At 41.3% G+C, this 24,644-nt stretch overlaps 1 protein-coding gene across 1 annotated transcript in view; it reads left to right on the top strand.

Annotated features, from left to right (window-relative positions):
• FAM185A (family with sequence similarity 185 member A) overlaps positions 1 to 24,644 on the top strand; it is a 77,387-nt gene that overhangs the window by 32,359 nt on the left and 20,384 nt on the right. The window contains exon 5 of the mRNA XM_073328557.1: positions 2,810 to 2,851. Coding sequence (XP_073184658.1) covers positions 2,810 to 2,851 — 42 coding nt within the window. The remainder of the gene's footprint in view (positions 1 to 2,809; positions 2,852 to 24,644) is intronic.

Genomic DNA, 24,644 nt, shown 5'->3' with positions numbered 1-24,644 from the left:
CTCGATATTATAAAGAAGCTATGACATGTGGAAAGGCTTGTTATTCCTTGAGCTTGGCACTGTAAAAGCACATGAAAACATGGTCCCTGCACAAAAATGAGTCTTTTACATTTTTAATGGCAGATTATGACTTCATTTCAAAATTCTACGTATTTTAGCAGTCTGGTGTTAGCTCCTTCATAGACATAGGTCTGAATAGCATCAACTTCACAATAGAAAACCAAAGCTAAGGAGAAGTGCAAGGATATGAACTCTATCCCTTCCCATGCATGCCTTGTCCCCTTATGGGCCTAAGTCAGGAATTCACAGGGAAAGCAATACAATACAAGAGAAATATGATGACACTGTTCACATCCCAGAAGCCACATCTTGAGTTTGGCCTCAAACTGACCTTGATGCTGAGACTTACAATATCTATAGATAAACAAAACTTAGGAAAGCAGGAAAAGGTTCTAATTAATGTTCAGAAAAAACAGAAAGCGACACAGTAAGCCACCACCATCAGTGATCTATTAAAGCTGCTAGAGTGCAGTATTTATAGTACTTCACCCCAACATAACATCTAGTAGTGCAGAATAAACCAACCAATATTTAAATATAGTCAGCTCTCCTCTGTTCCACCCCTAATATATTTAGGCTGAAGGATTAGTTAGCTGAAAAATTGTAAGTTTAACTAACTATTGGTATTAATGGAATAATTGCATGACTTTAAAGTTAGTTTTATATATACTCTATGGACATTTCACAATACAGCACAGAAAAAATTCGTCTCTGCCTTCCAAACAACTTGTCAAATTGGCTGAGTTAATGATCTCCAAATGTTTAATGTTCTTCAGGGATCTCTTTGATAATTTATAAACTAGGGGCTAATTTCAAAGCTGGTGTAAGTGGCTGAAGTTCTGTTTGAGTCACCTGATTACAACAGGTCTGAATCTGGCCCTATGTCTCTTTTTGTTGTGTTGAAATAAGTATTAATAACAAATTGGAGGAAAAGAGGAGACCTATATATAGGTTGTATATCTGAGGCTGGAAAGGGCAAGGGAGGGGAAACCTCTTTCAAGTCGATAGAACATATAAAAACGGCCTGATTCCATCCTTAGTAATGCCTGTTGTCTTCGAAAATTGCTCAGTTTGACCTCTGATGTGAAAATTTTCAGTCTTGTTCTGAGGAGCTTGAAAATTGTAAATTTCTTTCATCATATTGTTGCCAACTTCCGAATCATGGAAACCATTTTTAAACTGTATTTTCCAGTATACTACTTTCCTGTGCAGTTCTACTTTGCATTTTGAATGTATTTTGTGTGTGAATGTTGCTCCATATATATGATGTATGTGTATAATACCTTCTACCAGCTATTGAGAGACTATTAATTGCATTTTTTTTTAATTAGGTAGATCGTAAGCCTTAGGCACTGACCTTGCAAACTCTGCAAGCACTGTAATTGAACAGGAAGAGTACAGTACATGGATTTAGTATGTCTGAAGGTATCTGCGTATAATACGATGTGGTACTGTCTGATCAGAAATTGACAAGTACAACAAGAGATGATTTTACATGCTCCAGATCTCTTGCACTATTCTACACTTATTCTCTTTAATCTCTTGGGGCCAGATTGTGTGAGGTGCTTAGCACTATCAAATCCCAATAAAGTCCATGAAAATTGAGGATGTTTGGTATGTCTAGTGGGACCCGCCAAGCCACTGGTTCTCAACCTTTTTTCATTTGTGGACCCCTAAAAAATTTCTAATGGAAGTGCAGACCTCTTTGGAAATCTTAGACATAGTCTGAGGATCCCCAGGGGTTTGGGGACCACAGGTTAAGAACCACTGCTCTACACTTTGCAGCACCAGCCCTTTCTTTGTCAAATAGATTGCTCTGGTGTCCATAAGAAATTAATATGATACAGTAGTACAGCTGAACAGAATCATGTTTTGCTAAACAAATTAAAAACTGATAAATTATTTACTACTTTCCACGATGTTGATATGTATCAATATTTTTGAGCAAGCATAAAATACATAAGGCAGTTTACAATAAACTGATTCCTTTAGCAGATTTATGACTTTGTCAGATCCTCATTTCATTGAATTCTTTCAAAACAGGGCTGCAGATGCTAATGTGATTACTTGCACAGATTGACATTGGAGTCTGACATGAAGAGAGGTTTGAAAGGAATAGCATGGTAATGTGCAATGACTCCACAGGAATTTTTTAAGAAGCAGCCTTGTAGAATGAAACAGAAAAACCCCTCCTGGAAAAAAATATTATTGTAATCCCCCACGCTCAGCTTGGAAAATATATCCCTGTTGGAAGATGGAAACTTTTTTTGGTTAGCTATCTGCATGCCATTTTTGTTACACATACAATTAAACCAGTTTAGTCAACCAAATGGCTGATGTAGTTAGCTGCACACTAAAAAAACAACTCTGGCACAAAGTAATAATAAAAAAGTATTGTTTGATACCCATGAAATGCTTTTGGCTTTTTTTGTTCGTCTATATGTTCATAAAGTTTTACACATAAAGTTTAGATTGTTTCCCATATCTACATATTTTTAAACTTTATTTCCACATTTGTTAAGAATTTTCATAGAATGAAACTCTGTGAATATAAAGTAATATATTTTGTATTGATTTATTTTGTTAATTTTTATGTGCAACCCAAATAAAAATATGTAGACTATCAGTTGTATTATGGTCATTGAAGCAGGACTCTCAGATATGCAGATAATCTGTGCAGTCTCTGAATGGACTGTATAAAATAAGTTTCTCTTATCATTAAAACATCGACTCTGTTTTTCTCTTATAGGTGACACAACCCTTCAGACTGAAACAGGGAACATCACAGTAGGTAGGTTCTATTTTCTCTTTAAATAGGATAGCATTCTTGTATTTTTTTCCAGATAGTATTTAGGTGAAATACATAGATTATTTGTAACTTCAGTAACATATTTTGTTTGTTTTACTGATGTGATTAAAATGTTTTCTAGGATTTGTAATAAAGAATTGGTTTAGTACAGGATCATTTCATTTTGGTTTTGCAAACTGCAAGGGAATATTATAATGCTGGGAAAGATAAAGCTATACATTTAGAAAGACATCCATTCTTGTTTTAAAAATTCCCAAGTAAGGAACATTTACCACAGCACTTGGTAATCTGTTCCAATGCTGAATTACGCTTGCTATAAAAAATTTACCTCTCTTTTCCAGTCTGAATTTTACTGACCTCAGCTTTCAGCCTTTGGATATTGTTATGCCTTTATCTGCTAGATAAAAGAGCTCTGAAGTATCTGATATCTTCTTTCTCTGTAGATAATTATAGAACATGATCAAGTGTCTTCTTAACCTTTTATTTTGTCTTATGTTTGATGATTAAAACTGAATGGCTGGGATTTTGTCACTTACAAGTAATATTAAATCATTGTTTTATTATTTTGTCATCCACAAAGATGCTAGGAGCTTCTCTAGAAAATAGAAGACAAAATGTTTACAGTCTAAGTGCCACTTTAATCAGCGTGCTCTTAAGTTAAAGAAAAAAGACCGGGGTTAGTCTTGTCTCTGTTTCAACAAAGTGATTTTTCGTTGTGAATGGTAAAACACTGCTGAATTATCTCAATGTTCTCTTGTGATTTTCGTACTGAGTTCAGGGGTTGTTGCGACTCCCTCTTTTTTACTTCAAATCAAAATGTACTGGGCCTGATTCATCACTGAGTTACTCTAGTTTTTATGCCAATGTAATTCTAATAATTTCAGTGAAGTAAAACGGGAGTAACGCAGTGGTGAATCAGGTGGACTGTCTCTTTTGGATGTACAATGTGAGCACTCAAGGAATTACATTTTTTCTAAAGAATACAATTATGGAGCTAATTCTGAAAGGTTCTGAGTGTTTTCTGGGAGCACCAGCTGACCTCAGTGATCCCACCACAGCAAGCTCCTTGCAGGATTGAGGCCTGTTAGAAATATCAAAACCTGAAAACAATAGTAACTAAAAAATCAACATAAACATTTCTTAAAAATAAATGCAACAAATCTCCTCAAAAAAGTCAGTCATGAAAACCACAAACCTAAACTCAACTTTCCAGACTCTGCTTTTCCTTCTGTCAAATGAACTGATTGATGATGACGGTGTTGGAAGACTTTAGTTTCTTAACCCAGGAGGTATCCCTGTCTACTAACACATGATGAATAGTTTCCATAATTAACTGGGCTCAGTTCTAAATGTTAAGAAGTGTCTGACAGTTGAGAGCCATTTTATCTTTCAGATTTATGTGCCTTAGTGATTAGTTACGTTTGACTTTTTCCTCAGGAGATCACAAAGCCATTTGTATTCATTTTCAGGTTTTTTTATGGACTTTTTCAAAGGAAAAAATAACTTTTTAAAGAATCATATACACTTAGGGAACACTGGGTCAGATATGATAATACCTTGCACTTTCATAGTTTCACCTCAAACTCTTAAAGTGCTTTACACAAGTGGATAAGTATTTTCTCCGTTTTGTAGATGGGGAAACTGAGGCACAAAGTTGTTAAGTGGATTGCTAGAGCTCATATAGTAACTCTGGTCTTCTAGTGCTTAGTGCCTTCTTATAACCACTGTGCTATGTTACCTGCCTGGAGGTACATATATTTTCAAATTTTAGCAACTGAATATTATTCCTGTTTGTATAAAGTTAGTAATAGTAAATAATATGATTTTGCACAAACAGGAATGCCATTCATTAGGTAAAACTAGTTAATTGAATAATATACCCATTATATCTCTCAATGACTCTTTAGTGTCGTGGTACTTCGTATATCCTTATTTTTTATATCTATATCTATCTATCTATCTATCTATCTATCTATCTATCTATCTATCTATCTATCTATCGATATATCATAGGAGACCGGCTAACACAGAGGTGAGATGTTGAATTTATTTTCAAGGTATTAATCTGTGAGACAACAGGAAATCATGCTAATCAACGATTCCTTATTCTTGCAAAATTCTGCTTTAATAGTCAGTAGGAACCAAGCAACACTTGTATTGCTTTATTTTCGCTCCCTTTGAATTCTTCTTATACTTCTATCTTCTTGCCTTCAGCCATTCTTTCCATTGTGTCTGGAATAATACCTGGCCATCCCCTTCTGAGTTATGTTTGAAATATATTGTATACTTGGTGATCCAATCATAAATTCAACAGGAATTGAGGTGGTTCAACTATGTTCCCTGTAAGCTGCCCAGCCTGCTCTCAAGGGCCAAGCAGGCAGGTGGGGAGAGATGCCCCTTCTCCAGCCTGGTCCAGGCCCGCTGGAGCTGCTGGGGAGAGGAGTCCCTCCCTCAGCCTGCACCCCAACCCTCTGCCCCAGCCCTGAACCCCCTCCCACACTCCGAACCCCTCATCTCCCCCCATGAATTTTGTTACGTGCAGTAATATGAAGTAATATGATGTGTCACACATCACCTCCATATTAGTGTACATATCAAAATTCATTCCGCACATGGACGTAAAAAAATTAGAGGGATTGCTGGTGTTCAACTTCTTGCAGGACTGGGGGTTTAAAATAAGCATACTGAAGCAGGAAGCATGCTTTTCTCTACAGCAAGTGTTTATACATGCCAAGTACACTGTTAGTGATTAACAAATGTGAAATAATTTTGATGTGTTTTGAAAGTACTTTACTGGAAACTTTCAACGTGGACCAAATAATATGCAGATTTTAAATGACCTGTTAATGTAGATCAACCCAGCCTTGTTTTATTTCTGATTTGATTAAATCACTGCTGAAATGGTCCCTAAGCTACTACCAGAATTCTTAACAGTTTCACAAAGGACAACGGAGATGGCTTTGTGTTCAGTACCAATCCTATCTTTCCAATTTATAGTTGTCATAGTCCTGCTAGTAATCACTCATTCCTTGCTGTTATTCCTTGTTCCCATGAGGTGTTCTCTGCTGCCAGGACAAATTTCTTTCTACCATCCTACAGATGTTTTAAAAATAACATTCAAGTCCTGCTTCCCTGCATGGTAATGTTTACATTTCAGCTTCAAAATGTTCTGAAATAGCAACTCTTTACTTTGAGTTTGGTCTGTTGGAAATGTGAGAAAAATGGGGAGTTCTGTGCCAGCCATGCTATTTCAAATAAGAGGGAATGACCCCAGATTTTTTGTGGGATTGAAGGCAGAGTTTATTTTCAGCTGCTAGCTTTATGGATTGTATTTATAGGAAGTGGGTCCTGCTTGTGAAAGCAAGACTTGGCACACAGAGCACAAGGAAACTCGGGAAAGAACAGATTTGTCAGGCTCATTTTCTTACATGTTTCATTGCCAATTTTTTCACCATCCTCCAAATATTGAAAGACACAAAGTGATTCTGTCCCACTTCCTCACATCATGACCCTCTGTCTGTACAGGACCTGGAGTCACTTATTGCCTTGGATTTGTTGTACCTGAAATATTAATTTCCAGTTAAGTGTTAAACATCTGTCAAAACTCAGATATCTGTTACTCGAAATTGGGGTACAGTCCTAAAGTGAACTGAGCAATCTGCAGGTGTCCAAAGTGATGTGAGAAGGTTGCTATATGTGACCGTTGCTTGGAAGTTACCCAGGACTGAAAGACAATACCAAGAATTCGGGTGCAATTTCTCTCTCCTATGAAGTTTTATTGTTTGTGGAAAACAAAAAAAAGATGCTCAAAATATTTTTAGCATAATTGTGTGAGGAAACACCCCAGATGTAACCTGCATAGCTCCAACAACATACTCAGACTGTGGGCTGTTTTTTATCTCAAACCCTAACACCAGGTATGACATGCTGCAAGCTTTCAGATGCCTATTTGAAAACCGGGCTGTGTCAGGATGCCCATTTCACTTCTGGGGGTTCAGATCAACATTTGGGTGCTTATGCACTGATATGAGTACCCAGGTGTAGAACTTGATGCCTATCTTAAGCTTTCAAGTGTTTAAAATTAGACCCAAGGTTTTTAATTTGGTATTTTCCCTCTAATAAGGATGGAAGTGCCTCCTCAGCAACTGTTCCTAAGTATTTTATATCATTCATGTCCACTCCTTCACTTCATCCAAATACTACTACCAAAATAGTCTTTATCACCTTCTTCCTCTTCCCTCCTTTGTCAGATACCCTCCCTTGTTGTGTCATGTTGAATTTAGACTGTGTGGTCTGGGCAGAGACCATGCATTGAAGAGCACAGCAATACCAAAAACAAGTGTATCTGAAAGCAAAAACACAGCTTCTGCCGTAGAAAAATAATAATAAACGCATGTAAGAACATAAGAATGGCAATATTGAGTCAGACCAATGGTCCTTCTAGCTCACTATCCTGTCTCTGACAGTGGCCGGTGCCAGATGCTTCAGGGGAATGAACAGAACAGGGCACTTTTGAATGATCCATCTCCTGTTGTCCAGTCCCAGTTTCTGGCAGTCAGAGGCAGTCTAGCAGTCTGACTGGAGCATGGGGTTGTGTCCCTTTCCATCTTGGCTAATAGCTATTGTTAGATGAGTTCATAGAGGATAGGTCTATTCTTTTTTGAACCCAGTTATACTTTTGGCCTTCAGAACATCCCTTGGCAACAAGTTCCACAGGTTGACTTTGCATTGTGTGAAGAAATACTTCCTCTTGTTTGTTTTTAATCTGCTGCCTATTAATTTCATTGTGTGACCTCTTGTTCTTGTGTTACATGAAGGGGTAAATAACACTTCCGTATGCACTTTGTTTATACCATTCATGATTTTATAAACCTTTATCATATCCCCCCTCAGTCATCTCTTTTCTAAACTGAACAGTTCCAGTTTTTTTAATCTCTCCTCTTATGAAAGCTGTTCTATACACCTAATCATTTTTGTTTCCTTTCTCTGTACTTTTTCCAATTCTAATATATCTTTTTTTGAGATGGGATGACCAGAACTCCACGCAGTATCCAAGATGTGGGCGTACCATGGATTTATATAGTGGCATTATGATATTTTCTGTCTTATTAGCTATCCCTTTCCAAATGGTTCCTAACATTCTGTCAGCGTTTTTGATTGCCATTGCACATTGAGTGGATGTTTTCAGAGAACTATCCATGATGATTCCAAGGTCTCTTTCTTGAGTGGTGTGATGGGGGTATACAAATAAGGAGTAGGGAATTACTCTGGGCTCAGCCAGCACCACCCCACCACACTTGTAAGAAATGCACCAACTGGAGAAGGAATTAAAAGGCAGGGAAACAGCTCACTTGCTGGGAGATCAGGGAAGAGAGCAGACCTGTATCCTGCAGCTCCAGCATAGAAGAGCTGAGGAAAGGCAGAATCTCTCCCTAAAACAACTGCCCAAAGGTCCCTCCCTGAGGGAAGGGAGGACCTGCTGCAGAGACCACCTTAGATGGAAGAATTCCCCTCTCCCCCTTATATGAATTCCCTATTTTGTTAATCCCCTTTGTTTTGTTTTGGACTACCCCAGCAGGGGAAAGCATTAGGACTGACATGGCCCAGGAGGAGACAGTTGCCACCCTGAGAGAGAGGGAGCTATTATGCTGTGTGCAGCTGGCAGACGGTGCCTCATGTTGGGCGGACACCCTTCACACTGTCTTAACCCAGACAGCAACCTTGGGACAATTGTGGGGTGTGTGTTAGGAAGTGGCCCATGGAGGGCACCTTAGGTGCCCCAGCTGTCAGATCACTGATAGCCCTCAACGGGCCCTGGGACAGAGCTCAGTGGACTGGGAGGCCCGGACTCCTCTACCAACACCCACTGGCAAGTCACGGGGCAAAGCCCCTGACTAGTAGGTGCTGCTTCCCTACCAACCACCCCCGGAGCAAGGGACATCACAAAGGGTAACAGCTAATTTAGAACTAATTTAGAATCATTTTATGTATATAGTTGGGATTATTTTTTCCTTTGTGGATTAATTAACATTTATCAACACTGAATTTCATATGCCATATGGCTGCCCTGTCAGCCAGTGTTGTGAGATCCCTTGGTAACTCTTCACAGTCAGCTTTGGACTTAATGATATTGAGTAAATTTGTATCATCTGCAAACTTTGCCACCTCACTGTTCACACCTTTTTTTCTGATCATTTATGAATATGTTGAACAGCACAGGTCCCAGTACAGATCCTTGGGAAACTCTATGTATTTCTATTGTGAAAATTGACTGTTTATTCCTACCCTTTGTTTCTGGTCTTTCAACCAGTTACTGATCCATGAGAGGATCTTTCCTCTTATCTCATGACTCTATAGTTTGCTTAAGAGTCTTTGATGTGGAACGTCGTTAAAGGCTTTTTGAAAGTCCAGGTATGCTATATCTACTGGATCACCCTTGTTCACATGCTTGTTGACACCCTCAAAGAACTCTAACAGATTGGTGAGGCATGAGTGCCATTTACAAAAGCAGTGTTGAATCTTCCCCAATATACTGTGTTTACCTATGTATCTGATAATTTTGTTCTTTACTATAGTTTTAAACAATTTGTCTGATACTGACATTAGGCTTAATGGCCTGTAATTGCCAGGATCACCTCTGGAGCCTTTTACATTACATTAGCTATCCTCCAATCATTTGATACAGAGGCTGATTTAAGCTATAGATTACATAGCGCAGTTAGAAGTTCTGCAATTTCGTATTTGATTTCTGTCAGAACTCTTGGGTGAGTACCATCTGATCCTGGGGATTTATTTCTATTTAATTTATCAATTTGTTCCAAAACCTCCTCTAATGACACCTCAATCTGAGACAGTTCCTCAGATTTGTCACCTAAAAGAATGGCACAGTTGTGGGTTTCTACCCATAACTGTCTGCAGTGAAGAGGGATGCAAATTATTAATGTAGCTTCTTCACAACAGCCTTGTCTTCCTTGAGTACTCCTGTCATAAATATAAAGGGAAGGGTAAACACTTTTAAAATCCCTCCTGGCCAGAGGAAAAATCCTTTCACCTGTAAAGGGTTAAGAAACTAGGATAACCTCGCTGGCACCTGACCAAAATGACCAATGAGGAGACAAGATACTTTCAAAAGCTGGGAGGAGGGAGAAAAACAAAGGGTCTGTGTCTGTCTGTGTGATGCTTTTGCAGGGGACAGAACAGGAATGGAGTCTTAGAACTTAATAAGTAATCTAGCTAGATATGCGTTAGATTCTGATTTCTTTAAATGGCTGAGAAATTAAGTTGTGCTGAGTAGAATGAATATTCCTATCTGTGAGTCTTTTTGTAACTTAAAGTTTTGCCTAGAGGGATTCTCTGTTTTGAATCTAATTACCCTGTAAGGTATTTACCATCCTGATTTTACAGAGGTGATTCTTTTTACTGTTTCTTCTATTAAAATGTTTCTTTTCAAGAACTGAATGCTTTTTTCATTGTTCTAAGATCCAAGGGTTTGGGTCTGTGGTCACTTATGCAAATTGGTGAGGATTTTTACCAAACCTTCCCCAGGAAGTGGGGTGCAAAGGTTGGGAGGATTTTTGGGGGAAAGACGTTTCCAAACAACATTTTCCCAATAAACCCAGATAAACGTTTGGTGGTGGCAGTGAAAGTCCAAGGGCAAAGGGTAAAATAGTTTGTACCTTGGGGAAGTTTTAACCTAAACTGGTAAAAGTAAGCTTAGGAGGTTTTCATGCAGGTCCCCACATCTGTACCCCAGAGTTCAGAGTGGGGAAGGAACCTTGACAGCTACGTAATCACTTCAATTGTCCAGTGGCCCTGCTAACTTTTTGGCAGGCTTCCAGCTTCTGATGTACCAAAAAATTTTTTGCTGTTAATTTTTGTGTCCTTGGCTAGTTGCAAATTCTGTCTTGGCCTGCCTTATTATACTTTACTTGCCAGAGTTTATACTCCTTTCTTTTTTCCTCAGTAGGATTTGATTTCCAATTTTTAAAGGATGCTTTTTGCCTTCAATTGCCTCTTTTATTCTGCTGTTTAGTCATGGTGGTATTTTTTTGGTCCTCTTACTGTCTTTTTTTAATTGGGATATATATTTAGTCTGAACCTCTATTATGGTATTGTTAAATAGTCTCCATGCAGTTTGCAGGCATTTCTTCCTTGTGACTGTTTTTTTAAATTTCTGTTTAACTAGCTTCCTCATTTTTGTGTAGTTCCCCTTTTTGAAGTTAGATGCTACTGTGGTGGGTTTATTTGGCACTTTTCCTCCTACAAGGATGTTAAATTTAATTACATTATGTGCTATTACTGAGTGGTTCAGCTATATTCACCTTTTGGACCAGATCCTGTGTTCCACGTAGGACTAAATCAAGAATTGTCTCCCCACTTTGTGGGTTCTAGGACATGCTGCTCCAAGAAGCAGTCTTTAATGCTATCTAGAAATTTTCTCTCTGCATTCCTTCCTGAGGTGACATATACCCTGTAAATGTGAGAATAGTTGAAATCCTCCATTGTTATTGCATTTTTCTGCCTTTGTGACCTCTCTAATCTCCCTAAGCATTTCACAGTCACCATCCTGATGAGGGGGTTGGTAATATATTCCTACTGCTATACTCCTATTGTTCAAGCATGGATTATCTATCCATAGATATTCTGTGGTACAGTATAAGTCATTTAAGATATTTACTCTGTTTGACTCTGTGCTTGCTTTCACGTATAGTGCCACTTCCTCACCAGCGTGACCTGCTTTATCATTCCTATGTATTTTGTACCCTGATATTACTGTGTCCTATTGACTATCCTCTTTCCGCTAAGTTTCCATGATGCCTGTTATAGCCATATCCTCATTTAATACCAGGCACTCTAGTTCACCCTTCACTTGTACATTTTGTCAATATTCAGTTGCTTGCCTTCACATGTTTATATTTAAATGGGACTCTTTTACTTTTCACCATTGCTTACTAGTGCATTCTTGTACTTTACCAACTTCTTTCTTGTCCTCTTTACTAGGATATAGAGTTCTTCCTTTAATAAATTCGTCGCTAAGGGATGTCTCTGCCGAAATCATGTGGTTCTTCATACCTGTCAGCTTTCCTTCAGCCCTGAGTCACAACATGAGTTTTCTTGCCACTCAAAAGGATAAATAGTTTTTTTCTTCTGTACATAATCTCATTCTTTTTATAGTACACATCTGTCCATTGTAAGGTTTTGATCTTATACAGTATGTGCTTTATAGTGCTTAGCATGACGGAGCCACTGTCCTGACTGAGACCTCTGCACATTACTGTTACTTAATAGCTGTATTACAGTAATCATTTAAAAAACTTTCACCTCTAGAAGTTTTTAATAGTTCTGTTCCTGTCCTAGAGATTTATAGACCTTTTAAAAACTGCCAACAGGCATTTTATAATGAGAAAGCAACAAATTCATGTAGATAAACATTTAATCCACAGACAGACCCTTCAGTTCTTCAGATCCAAAAAGTGAGAAAGTACTCCCACATAATATACATTTCAGACAGTGGATATGTAATCAGACACTCAGATATAATCCTATCCAAATTAACTCCACCAGGCAATATTTCCATTCAAGGATGGTATACGAAAATGTTTTATCATACATGCTGCCTGAATCAAAAAATGTATTTTGGTTTCCATGTCTAGCGTAGTGGCTTGGATGAACCAATACCTGATAATAAAAGAGCATTTGGATTAATTTATGGTTCCTTAAATACCAACATTTAAACTACTGTTTAGCTCTACAAGACTGATATATTGTATTCAGAAAGCATGTTCATTATGTTTCAAACATAGAAACAAATTCTGCATTCCATTATATCAGTAAAAAGAAAAGGAGTGCTTGTGGCACCTTAGAGACTAACCAATTTATTTGAGCATGAGCTTTCGTGAGCTACAGCTCACTTCATCGGATGCATACTGTGGAAACTGCAGCAGACTTTTTCCAGCAGACTTTATATACACACAGAGATGATATGATCTCTGTGTGTATATAAAGTCTGCTGCAGTTTCCACGGTATGCATCCGATGAAGTGAGCTGTAGCTCACGAAAGCTCATGCTCAAATAAATTGGTTAGTCTCTAAGGTGCCACAAGTACTCCTTTTCTTTTTGCAAATACAGACTAACACGGCTGTTACTCTGAAACCTGTCATTATATCAGTGTAAATCCAGAGTAACTACTGTTGTGAATTAAACTACTTTCAGAGAAGAATTTGATTCATAGAGTTGATCCAGATTAATTAATTCATCCTTCCTAGAAGGAAGAAGCTATGAAGTAAGAGAGAGCTGCATTTGTTCATTGTAAATACATGATAAAATGCAGGCTCACCTATAACTCTGTAAAGGATTAATTTCCTTTTAAAAATACACTATCAAGTTGTAAATAAAGATTACAGTTGTAAAGATGAAATTAAATTCTGAAAAGTTCAAAAGTTTAAAAAGAATTACCAGAAGACGGTTGTGATGCAGCAGACTCCTTTATGCGTCATAATCTTATCTTTAGAACTTCCCTTGAATTAAAGAACATGTCAAAGTGTTTAATGGTCCAGACTGCATAGACAAACCCTCTCACATAACTGTACCAGGGAGTCTTACATAACTCTTTACTTGCATTTAACTACTGACAGTAGCATCCCTGACAGAACGCTGTATATCTTCTTAAGAATCTGTCCCATGTTAAAAAAATGAGCCAGAAGTCTCTTCCTTCCCATTAATCTTCAGGGCTGGCAACCTCCCACATTTTAAGCAAGCCTATAGTGTTAAGCTGCTTGGGTCAGATGACTGGCTAAAGTGAAAAAGATTATAAAAGTCTGGACATCTAATAGCACCAGGACAATATTAGGTGAACATCTGTGGATAGGAGCTATAGTTATATGAGGCAACCCCTAAAATCCTTTCTCAAGTCCAGATCCTCCAGACTGGTTGAGCTGTGATTGGTACACAGCCAGGGAGAGGGGCAAATGCAGCCTCATTCTTGACCTGATGCCAGCAGATACCAGCCTGGTCCCTAGCACGAAGTAGAGCAGTTTTAGTGCTTCTCTGTGTTATGATTGCTGCAGACAAGGCTGTTCTGGTAGATGGGCACCCTGGCCATGCTCTCTCTCCATCCTCCATTTAGGTTCAGCAGAATAGGTGACATAAAAACTGCTACAGAGGCCCTATGCCACTGTAGGATTCCCTTACACCAGGGAAGTCTTCCACTGGCCAGTTAAGTAGGGCTTAAATCATCTGCTTTGCACCTCCAGAGTCATGACATTTAATTAATTTCCTTATATCGTTGCTGTGTGTCCTTAACCAAATCTTAATCAAAGCATGATCTTCCTTCTATTGAAATCATAGAGAGTTTTGCCATTGATTTTAATGGGAACAGAATCCATTAGTGCTCCTGGGAAAACTAAAGTTTTCCTGGAAATACTCAGATTTAAGCCAAGGACAATTTCTGTCAACATTTTTCTTTATTATTTCCACTTGTTAAGTGTCAGTATGAAGAGAAATAATTGATTGTCAAGCTATGGAACTGTTCTACCCTATTCTGATGTGCTGAGTGTTTTACTGGGATATATCAAGTTCCAGTTTTTTTGTAAATATTTTCTTGTAACTTATATTGGTATTTACTTGTGTATGTTTCCTGTAGCTGTGTGATTTATATGGGTCACTACTTTATACAATACTTTGCAAGTAAGAGAGAGAGTGAATTGTTTCGGAAAAATTCTGGTTGCTAGATCTCGGAGGTAAATCTTTGTGTGATGTCTTAATTTCTTTCATGTTTTTTAGTTTTCTGTGATACCTTCTGTTCCACACCTAGTTCAAAAATAGGAAAAAATGCCATGCCGCACCAACAAAAGTGAAGCTGTGTTTTGGTTGGTTTCAGAGTAACAGCCGTGTTAGTCTGTATTCGCAAAAAGAAAAGGAGTACTTGTGGCACCTTAGAGACTAACCAATTTATTTGAACATAAGCTTTCGTGAGCTACAGCTCACTTCATCGGATGCAATTTGTGATTACAATTACTTTTTTTTCCCGCTCTTATGATGGCAACTGTACCCAGTAAGTAGCTACAGCTCACTTCATCGGATGCAATTTGTGCTTTGTGATTACAATTACTTTATTTTCCCGCTCTTACAGTTGCCATCATAAGAGCGGGAAAAAAAAGTAATTGTAATCACAAAGCACAAATTGCATCCGATGAAGTGAGCTGTAGCTCACGAAAGCTTATGCTCAAATAAATTGGTTAGTCTCTAAGGTGCCACAAGTCCTCCTTTTCTTTTTGTGTTTTGGTTGTGATTGTCCTCCATCTTAACCTTGTTTCCTTTTGACCCTTACAAAGAACATCTTTTTAAGACTCCCCCTTCCTCCAGCTATCTATTTAATCTTAGGGTATGTCTACACTATAGAATTAGGTCGAATTTATAGAAGTCGGTTTTTTAGAAATCGGTTTTATATATTCGAGTGCGTGTGTCCCCACAGAAAATGCTCTAAGAGCATTAAGTGCATTAACTCAGCAGAGTGCTTCCACAGTACCGAGGCTAGAGTCGACTTCCGGAGCGTTGCACTGTGGGTAACTATCCCACAGTTCCCGCAGTCTCTGCTGCCCATTGGAATTCTGGGTTGAGATCCCAATGCCTGATGGGGCTAAAACATTGTCGCGGGTGGTTCTGGGTAGATATCGTCAGGCCCCCGTTCCCTCCCTCCCTCCGTGAAAGCAAGGGCAGACAATCGTTTCGCGGCTTTTTTCATGAGTTACCTGTGCAGACGCCATACCACGGCAAGCATGGAGCCCACTCAGGTAACCATTACCGTATGTCTCCTGGGTGCTGGCAGACGCGGTACGGCATTGCTACACAGTAGCAGCAACCCATTGCCTTGTGGCAGCAGACGGTGCAGTACGACTGGTAGCCGTCCTTGTCGTGTCCGAGGTGCTCCTGGCCACATCGGCTGGGAGCGCCTGGGCAGACATGGGCGCAGGGACTAAATTTGGAGTGACTTGACCAGGTCATTCTCTTTAGTCCTGCAGTCAGTCCTATTGAACTGTCTTATGGTGAGCAGGCAGGCAATACGGATTGCTAGCAGTCGTACTGTACCATCTTCTGCCGAGCAGCCATGAGATGTGGATGGCATGCAGTCCTTCTGCACCGTCTGCTGCCAGCCAAAGATGTAAAAGATAGATGGATTGGATCAAAACAAGAAATAGACCAGATTTGTTTTGTACTCATTTGCTTCCCCCCCTCCCCTGTCTAGGGGACTCATTCCTCTGGGTCACACTGCAGTCACTCCCAGAGAAGGTGCAGCGAGGTAAATCTAGCAGCTGGCAGCAGACGGTGCAGAAGGACTTAGGTGCAGTACGACTGTCATGTACGACGGTACAGTACGTCATTGTCATGTCCGAGGTGCTCCTGGCCACGTCGGCTGGGAGCGCCTGAGCAGACATGGGTGCAGGGACTAAATTTGGAGTGACTTGACCAGGTCATTCTCTTTAGTCCTGCAGTCAGTCCTATTGAACCGTCTTATGGTGAGCGGGCAGGCGATACGGACTGCTAGCAGTCATACTGTACCACCTTCTGCCAGGCAGGCAAGAGATGAGGATTGCTAGCAGTCGTATTGTACCATCTTCTGCCAGGCAGGCAAGAGATGAAGATGGCTAGCAGTCGTACTGTACCATCTTCTGCCGAGCAGCCATGAGATGTGGATGGCATGCAGTCCTTCTGCACCGTCTGCTGCCAGCCAAAGATGTAAAAGATAGATGGAGTGGGTCAGAACAAGAAATAGACCAGATTTGTTTTGTACTCATTTGCCTCCTCCCCTGTCTAGGGGACTCATTCCTCTAGATCACACTGCAGTCACTCACAGAGAAGGTGCAGCGAGGTAAATCTAGCCATGTATCAATCAGAGGCCAGGCTAACCTCCTTGTTCCAATAAGAACGATAACTTAGGTGCACCATTTCTTATTGGAACCCTCCGTGCAGTCCTGCCTGAAATACTCCTTGATGTACAGGCACCCCCTTTGTTGATTTTAGCTCCCTGAAGCCAACCCTGTAAGCCGTGTCGTCAGTCGCCCCTCCCTCCGTCAGAGCAACGGCAGACAATCATTCCGCGCCTTTTTTCTGTGCGGACGCCATACCAAGGCAAGCATGGAGGCCGCTCAGCTCACTTTGGCAATTAGGAGCACATTAAACACCACACGCATTATCCAGCAGTATATGCAGCACCAGAACCTGGCAAAGCGATACCGGGCGAGGAGGCGACGTCAGCGCGGTCACGTGAGTGATCAGGACATGGACACAGATTTCTCTGAAAGCATGGGCCCTGCCAATGCATGCATCATGGTGCTAATGGGGCAGGTTCATGCTGTGGAACGCCGATTCTGGGCTCGGGAAACAAGCACAGACTGGTGGGACCGCATAGTGTTGCAGGTCTGGGACGATTCCCAGTGGCTGCGAAACTTTCGCATGCGTAAGGGCACTTTCATGGAACTTTGTGACTTGCTTTCCCCTGCCCTGAGGCGCATGAATACCAAGATGAGAGCAGCCCTCACAGTTGAGAAGCGAGTGGCGATAGCCCTGTGGAAGCTTGCAACGCCAGACAGCTACCGGTCAGTTGGGAATCAATTTGGAGTGGGCAAATCTACTGTGGGGGCTGCTGTGATGCAAGTAGCCCACGCAATCAAAGATCTGCTGATATCAAGGGTAGTGACCCTGGGAAATGTGCAGGTCATAGTGGATGGCTTTGCTGCAATGGGATTCCCTAACTGTGGTGGGGCTATAGACGGAACCCATATCCCTATCTTGGCACCGGAGCACCAAGCCGCCGAGTACATAAACAGCAAGGGGTACTTTTCGATAGTGCTGCAAGCTCTGGTGGATCACAAGGGACGTTTCACCAACATCAACGTGGGATGGCCGGGAAAGGTGCATGATGCTCGCATCTTCAGGAACTCTGGTCTGTTTCAAAAGCTGCAGGAAGGGACTTTATTCCCAGACCAGAAAATAACTGTTGGGGATGTTGAAATGCCTATATGTATCCTTGGGGACCCAGCCTACCCCTTAATGCCATGGCTCATGAAGCCGTACACAGGCAGCCTGGACAGTAGTCAGGAGCTGTTCAACTACAGGCTGAGCAAGTGCAGAATGGTGGTAGAATGTGCATTTGGACATTTAAAGGCGCGCTGGCGCAGTTTACTGACTCGCTTAGACCTCAGCGAAACCAATATTCCCACTGTTATTACTGCTTGCTGTGTGCTCCACAATATCTGTGAGAGTAAGGGGGAGACGTTTATGGCGGGGTGGGAGGTTGAGGCAAATCGCCTGGCTGCTGGTTACGCGCAGCCAGACACCAGGGCGGTTAGAAGAGCACAGGAGGGCGCGGTACGCATCAGAGAAGCTTTGAAAACCAGTTTCATGACTGGCCAGGCTACGGTGTGAAAGTTCTGTTTGTTTCTCCTTGATGAAACCCCCCGCCCCTTGGTTCACTCTACTTCCCTGTAAGCTAACCACCCGCCCCTCCTCCCTTCAATCACCGCTTGCAGAGGCAATAAAGTCATTGTTGCTTCACATTCATGCATTCTTTATTCATTCATCACACAAATAGGGGGATGACTACCAAGGTAGCCCAGGAGGGGTGGTGGAGGAGGGAAGGAAAATGCCACACAGCACTTTAAGCACAGCACTTTAAAAGTTTACAACTTTAAAATTTATTGAATGACAGCCTTCTTTTTTTTGGGCAATCCTCTGTGGTGGAGTGGCTAGTTGGCTGGAGGCCCCCCCACCGCGTTCTTGGGCGTCTGGGTGTGGAGGCTATGGAACTTGGGGAGGAGGGCGGTTGGTTACAGACGGGCAGCAGTGGTAGTCTGTGCTCCAGCTGCCTTTGCTGCAGCTCAACCATACACTGGAGCATACTGGTTTGGTCCTGCAGCAGCCTCAGCATTGAATCCTGCCTCCTCTCATCACGCTGCCGCCACATTTGAGCTTCAGCCCTGTCTTCAGCCTGCCACTTACTCTCTTCAGCCTGCCACTTACTCTCCTCAGCCCACCACCTCTCCTCCCGGTCATTTTGTGCTTTCCTGCACTCTGACATTATTTGCCTCCACGCATTTGTCTGTGCTCTGTCAGTGTGGGAGGACAGCATGAGTTCGGAGAACATTTCATCGCGAGTGCGTTTTTTTTTCTTTCTAAGCTTCACTAGCCTCTGGGAAGGAGAAGATCCTGTGATCATTGAAACACATGCAGCTGGTGGAGAAAAAAAAAGGGACAGCGGTATTTAAAAAGACACATTTTATAAAACAGTGGCTACACTCTTTCAGGGTAAACCTTGCTGTTAACATTACATACATAGCACATGTGCTTTCGTTACAAGGTCGCATTTTGCCTCCTCCCACCGCGTGACTACCCCCTCAACCTTCCCCCCTCCCTGTGGCTAACAGCGGGGAACATTTCTGTTTAGCCACAGGCAAACAGCCCAGCAGGAATGGGCTCCTCTGAGTGTCCCCTGAAGAAAAGCACTCTATTTCAACCAATCTCACTCTCCTGAGGATAACACAGAGAGATAAAGAACGGATGTTGTTTGAATGCCAGCAAACATACACTGCAATGCTTTGTTCTACAATGATTCCCGAGTACGTGTTACTGGCCTGGAGTGGTAAAGTGTCCTACCATGAAGGACGCAATAAGGCTGCCCTCCCCAGAAACCTTTTGCAAAGGCTTTAGGACTACATCTAGGAGAACCGCAAATGCCAGGGCAAAGTAATCCTTTCACATGCTTGCTTTTAAACCATGTATAGCATTTTAAAAGGTACACTCACCAAAGGTCCCTTCTCCGCCTGCTGGGTCCAGGAGGCAGCCTTGGGTGGGTTCGGGGGGTACTGGCTCCAGGTCTAGGGTGAGAAACAGTTCCTGGCTGTCGGGAAAACCGGTTTCTCCGCTTGCTTGCTGTGAGCTATCTACAACCTCCTCCTCATCATCATCTTCTTCATCCCCAAAACCTGCTTCCATATTGCCTCCATCTCCATTGAAGGAGTCAAACAACACGGCTGGGGTAGTGGTGGCTGAACCCCCTAAAATGGCATGCAGCTCATCATAGAAGCGGCATGTTTGGGGCTCTGACCCGGAGCAGCCATTTGCCTCTCTGGTTTTCTGGTAGGCTTGCCTCAGCTCCTTCAGTTTAACGTGGCACTGCTTCGGGTCCCTGTTATGGCCTCTGTCCTTCATGCCCTGGGAGATTTTGACAAAGGTTTTGGCATTTCAGAAACTGGAACGGAGTTCTGATAGCACGGATTCCTCTCCCCAAACAGCGATCAGATCCCGTACCTCCCGTTCGGTCCATGCTGGAGCTCTTTTGCGATTCTGGGACTCCATCATGGTCACCTGTGCTGATGAGCTCTGCATGGTCACCTGCAGCTTGCCACGCTGGCCAAACAGGAAATGAGATTCAAAAGTTCGCGGTTCTTTTCCTGTCTACCTGGCCAGTGCATCTGAGTTGAGAGTGCTGTCCAGAGCGGTCACAATGGAGCACTCTGGGATAGCTCCCAGAGGCCAATACCGTCGAATTGTGTCCACAGTACCCCAAATTCGAGCCGGCAAGGCCGATTTAAGCACTAATCCACTTGTCAGGGGTGGAATAAGGAAATCGATTTTAAGAGCCCTTTAAATCGAAATAAAGGGCTTCATTGTGTGGACGGGTGCAGGTTTACATCGATTTAATGCTGCTAAATTCAACCTAAAGTCCTAGTGTAGGCCCTGGTCTGTACTTAAAATTTACGTTGACAGAGCTACGGCACTCTGGAGTGTGAAAGTCCACAACCCTGAGCGCCATCGCTGTGCCGACTTAACCCCATTTATATGCAGTTAGATCAACGGAAGAATTCTTCCATCAACCTAGTTCTGTCACTTGGGGAGGTGGAGTTCCTACAGCAGCAGATAAATCTCTTCCATGTCTGTGGCCTGTGGCAACATTACAGGGTTACAGGAGAATAGCTCCAGTGCCATAACTTTGCCTCCATAGCGCACATAGTGTAGACGTGACCGTAGGCATCTCTAGTGTACCCATTAACATAGTATCTTTGCACCAATTGATTCATATGTCAACCATATCTCATTTTCCCAGTCACTCTTTCAGTTTGACATTCTCTCTCACTGATACTTAATATCTCCAGGGCTTCTCCTCCTCCTCCAATTTGATCCTGATCAGTGGATTCCAGCGGCAAAGAGTCCTGTGGCACCTTATAGACTAACAGACGTATTGGAGCATAAGCTTTTGTGGGTGAATACCCACTATTCACCCATGAAAGCTTATGTTCCCATATGTCTGTTAGCCTAGAAGGTGCCACAGGACTCTTTGCCGCTTTTACAGATCCAGAATAACACGGCTACCCCTCTGATAGTGGATTCCAGGTTTCACCATCTTTAGTATCCCCATCTGTCAAGGCTGAATCCCAGCTCTGTCACTCCGAGTGCAGAAGTGGGGCCCGCAAGGATTTTAAAAATTAATACTGGCCACTCCAGGCTTGTATTAAACTCCCAAGGTTACAGCTTCTCTCTGACCTTGGAGGGGTAGATGCTGCCACCACCCAAATGCAAAAAAAAAACCACCTTTGAACCCAGGAAGGAGCACTTGGGAATTCCTCCCTGTGGGGTACCCTCAAGCCCTTTCATCCCCACTACGAGGAAGAGCTGAGAAAGAAAACAAAGGAAATTAGCTGTGGCTAGCAGCTAATCAAACAACATACACAAACCTTTTAGGACACCAAAAATCCAATCCTGTTCTTAAAAAAGGTAAATTTTATTAAAAACAAAAAGGAAAAATTACATCTGGAATTTAGGCTTTTTGCTAGATCTTAAAAGAAATAATTACAAAAATTAAGCACCCAAAATAGCTTTCTTGGGGGTTCAGTTTAAAGGTTACTAGCAAACAAAAGCATCTGGGGTTAGCACAGAGGAGTCCACAAGCCAATAAGAAATAAAAGAAATAACCCTAATCGTGTCTAGCTAAACATTCTGATCTACTTACACATTTAGAGTTCAGATAAGTAGTTCTAGGCATGATCTGCTAATTTATGATCATACCTGGCTTAAGCTGCTTATAGCATGGCTGCTCTGTCCCTCCAGTCCAGAGAACAACTGACAAAGGGAAAGTTTATTTCCCAATTTTAAAAAGTTCTACCTTCCCATTGGCTCTTTTGGTCAGGTGCCCACTTTTTTTTTTTTCTATACCTGGGGGACTTTTTAACCCTTTACAGGTAAAGCAAGTAAAGAACAGCTACCAAGAGGGATTTTACAACTAATTGGCTGACTTGGTGTCCATCAAAGGGAGCTATTCCCCACTTTATTTATCACACCATCTTTCCATTTTCATTTCTGGTGAAGTATAAACTCTAACCAAGCTGGTCTCCCCACTGATTGCCTTTATTTCTAGAAAACTATTATCCATAAAATTAAACAAAGAACGTATCAAGGACATTTTGCATCACTGCATTTTTGTACTAGTAAATACCTAGATCATTGGAGTTACTCAAGAATACCAGTCATTTTTTCTAGCAATCTGTTCCATTTCCTTTAGAATGATTCATCTTTATTTCCCTTTCAGTTGTCTGTTCATAACAGATTCTGAATGTAAAATATCCTCTACTTTCTCTCTATCTTTTAACCTCAATAGTTCATTCATATTAGCACCATCTAGAACTAGGTAAGTATTTATATATAAAATAACCCCGTCCCATTTCATCTCCTTTTTTCTATTTTCTGTATAGGATGTATCTTCTCTATTAACATTTCAGTTGTGTACTTTGTCCCACCAAGCTTCATTAACTGTTGCAAGACCATACTTTTCCTGCAGCATTATTCATTTAAATTTCAGACCGTTTTGTTATCCAAGCTTTTCCAGCCTCTGTTTTTTAACCCATTGTTATATTTCCTTCTCTAACTTGTTTAAGAGAAATAGAAGACAAAAGAAGACTTAAACACAAATATCAACTTCAACAGCCTTTTCAAAAAGAAAGATGTTGACTTTTTAACTATTAACGTAGTACTGTATATGTTCTGCCTAATCTACCATTTAGGCATTTATATCTCATTCATTACCTAACATCAGAGATATAGTCTAATAATTATTACAGTATCATTTCCAAAAGCCCAATTCCACAGTTAAACATGGATTGTAGTGTTGTATTATTGTTTGTTTAAATCTGACAGAGTGCTCAGTGTTTTCCAAAATAGATATAATCTCTGTCCACCCCCAGGAGCATTTAGTGCCTGCCCTAACTCAATAAAGGTGTACTGTGCATGGGAAAGTGTGGAGAGGTAGAAGTCATGCAGAGGGTACAAAGGGGCAGGCCAGTACAACTGTGCATTGACTAGTACAACTGCTGATCAAAGCATGCACAGAGGAGGCTGGGGCCTGACCCTTTCAGTTGGAGGTATGGTACCTTTTCAGCATCATAGATGTCAAGAAAACACTAGATCCACATCGTTGGTCCAATAAAATATATTCCCTCACCCACCTTGTCTCTCAAGAGCCACAAAGGTATTCTGGCACTTAACTGCCACTTTAGGTGCCTCAGTTCAAAATTTAGATCCTAAAACTAGGGCTGTCAAGCAGTTAAAAAAATTAATTGCGTGATAAGTCGCGTGATTAAAAAATTAATTGCATGATTAATCATGCTGTTAAACAATAATAGAATACAATTTATTTAAATGTTTTTGGACGTTTTCTACGTTTTCAAATATATTGATTTCAGTTACAACACAGAATACAAAGTCTACAGTGCTCACTTTATATTTATTTTTATTACAAATGTTTGCACTGTAAAAAAACAAAAGAAATAGTATTTTTCAATTCACCTAATACAAGTGCTGTAGTGAAATCTCTTTATCATTAAAGTTGAATTTAGAAATGTAGAATTATGTACCAAAAAAAACTGCATTAAAAAACAAAACAATGTAAAACTTTAGAGCCTACAAGTCCGCTCAGTCCTACTTCTTGTTCAGCCAAATCGCTAAGACAAACAAGTTTGTTTACATTTACAGGAGACACTGCTGCCTGCTTCTTATTTACAATGTCACCTGAAAGTGAGAACAGGCATTCGCATGGCACTTTTGTAGCCGGTGTTGCAAGGTATTTACGTACCAGATATGCTAAACATTTGTATGCCCCTTCATGCTTTGGCCACCATTCCAGAGGACATGCTTCCATGCTGATGATACTTTTTAAAAAAATAATGTGTTAATTAAATTTGTGACTGAAGTCCTTGGGGGGAGAATTGTATGTCTCCTGTTCTGTTTTCCCTGCATTCTGCCATATATTTCATGTTCACAGCAGTCTCGGACGATGACCCAGCACATGTTTGTTTTAAGAACCTTTCACTGCAGATTTCACAAAACACAAAGAAAGTACCAATCTGAGATTTCTGAAAATAGCTACAGCACTCCACCCAAGGTTTAAGAATCTGAAGTGCCATCCCAAATCTTGAGAGGGACGGGGTGTGGAGCACAGTGGCGTAGCTAGGTGGAGCGAACAGGGGTGTGGACATAAAAAAAGGTGCCATCCGCTTGTACTCACCGGGCGGCGCTCCAGGTCCTCGGCGGCACTGAAGGCCCCCACCGCCAAAATGCCACCGAGAACCCAGAGCGCGCGAAGGCCCCCGCTGCCGAAGACCTGGAGTGCTGCCGGGTGAGTAAAAATTTAAAAAGGCACCTATAAATTAAAAAGGCACCACTTGTGCTCAGAGGGGGAGCGGCTGCTCCCCCCGCTTCCTCCCTGGCTAGGCTACTGGTGGAGCATGAT

This window comes from Lepidochelys kempii, chromosome 1 (assembly GCF_965140285.1).
Source record: "Lepidochelys kempii isolate rLepKem1 chromosome 1, rLepKem1.hap1, whole genome shotgun sequence".
Lineage (NCBI taxonomy): Eukaryota > Metazoa > Chordata > Testudines > Cheloniidae > Lepidochelys > Lepidochelys kempii.
The sequence above is the reverse complement of the archived record's forward strand: the minus strand, read 5'-3'. Positions and strand labels throughout refer to the sequence as shown.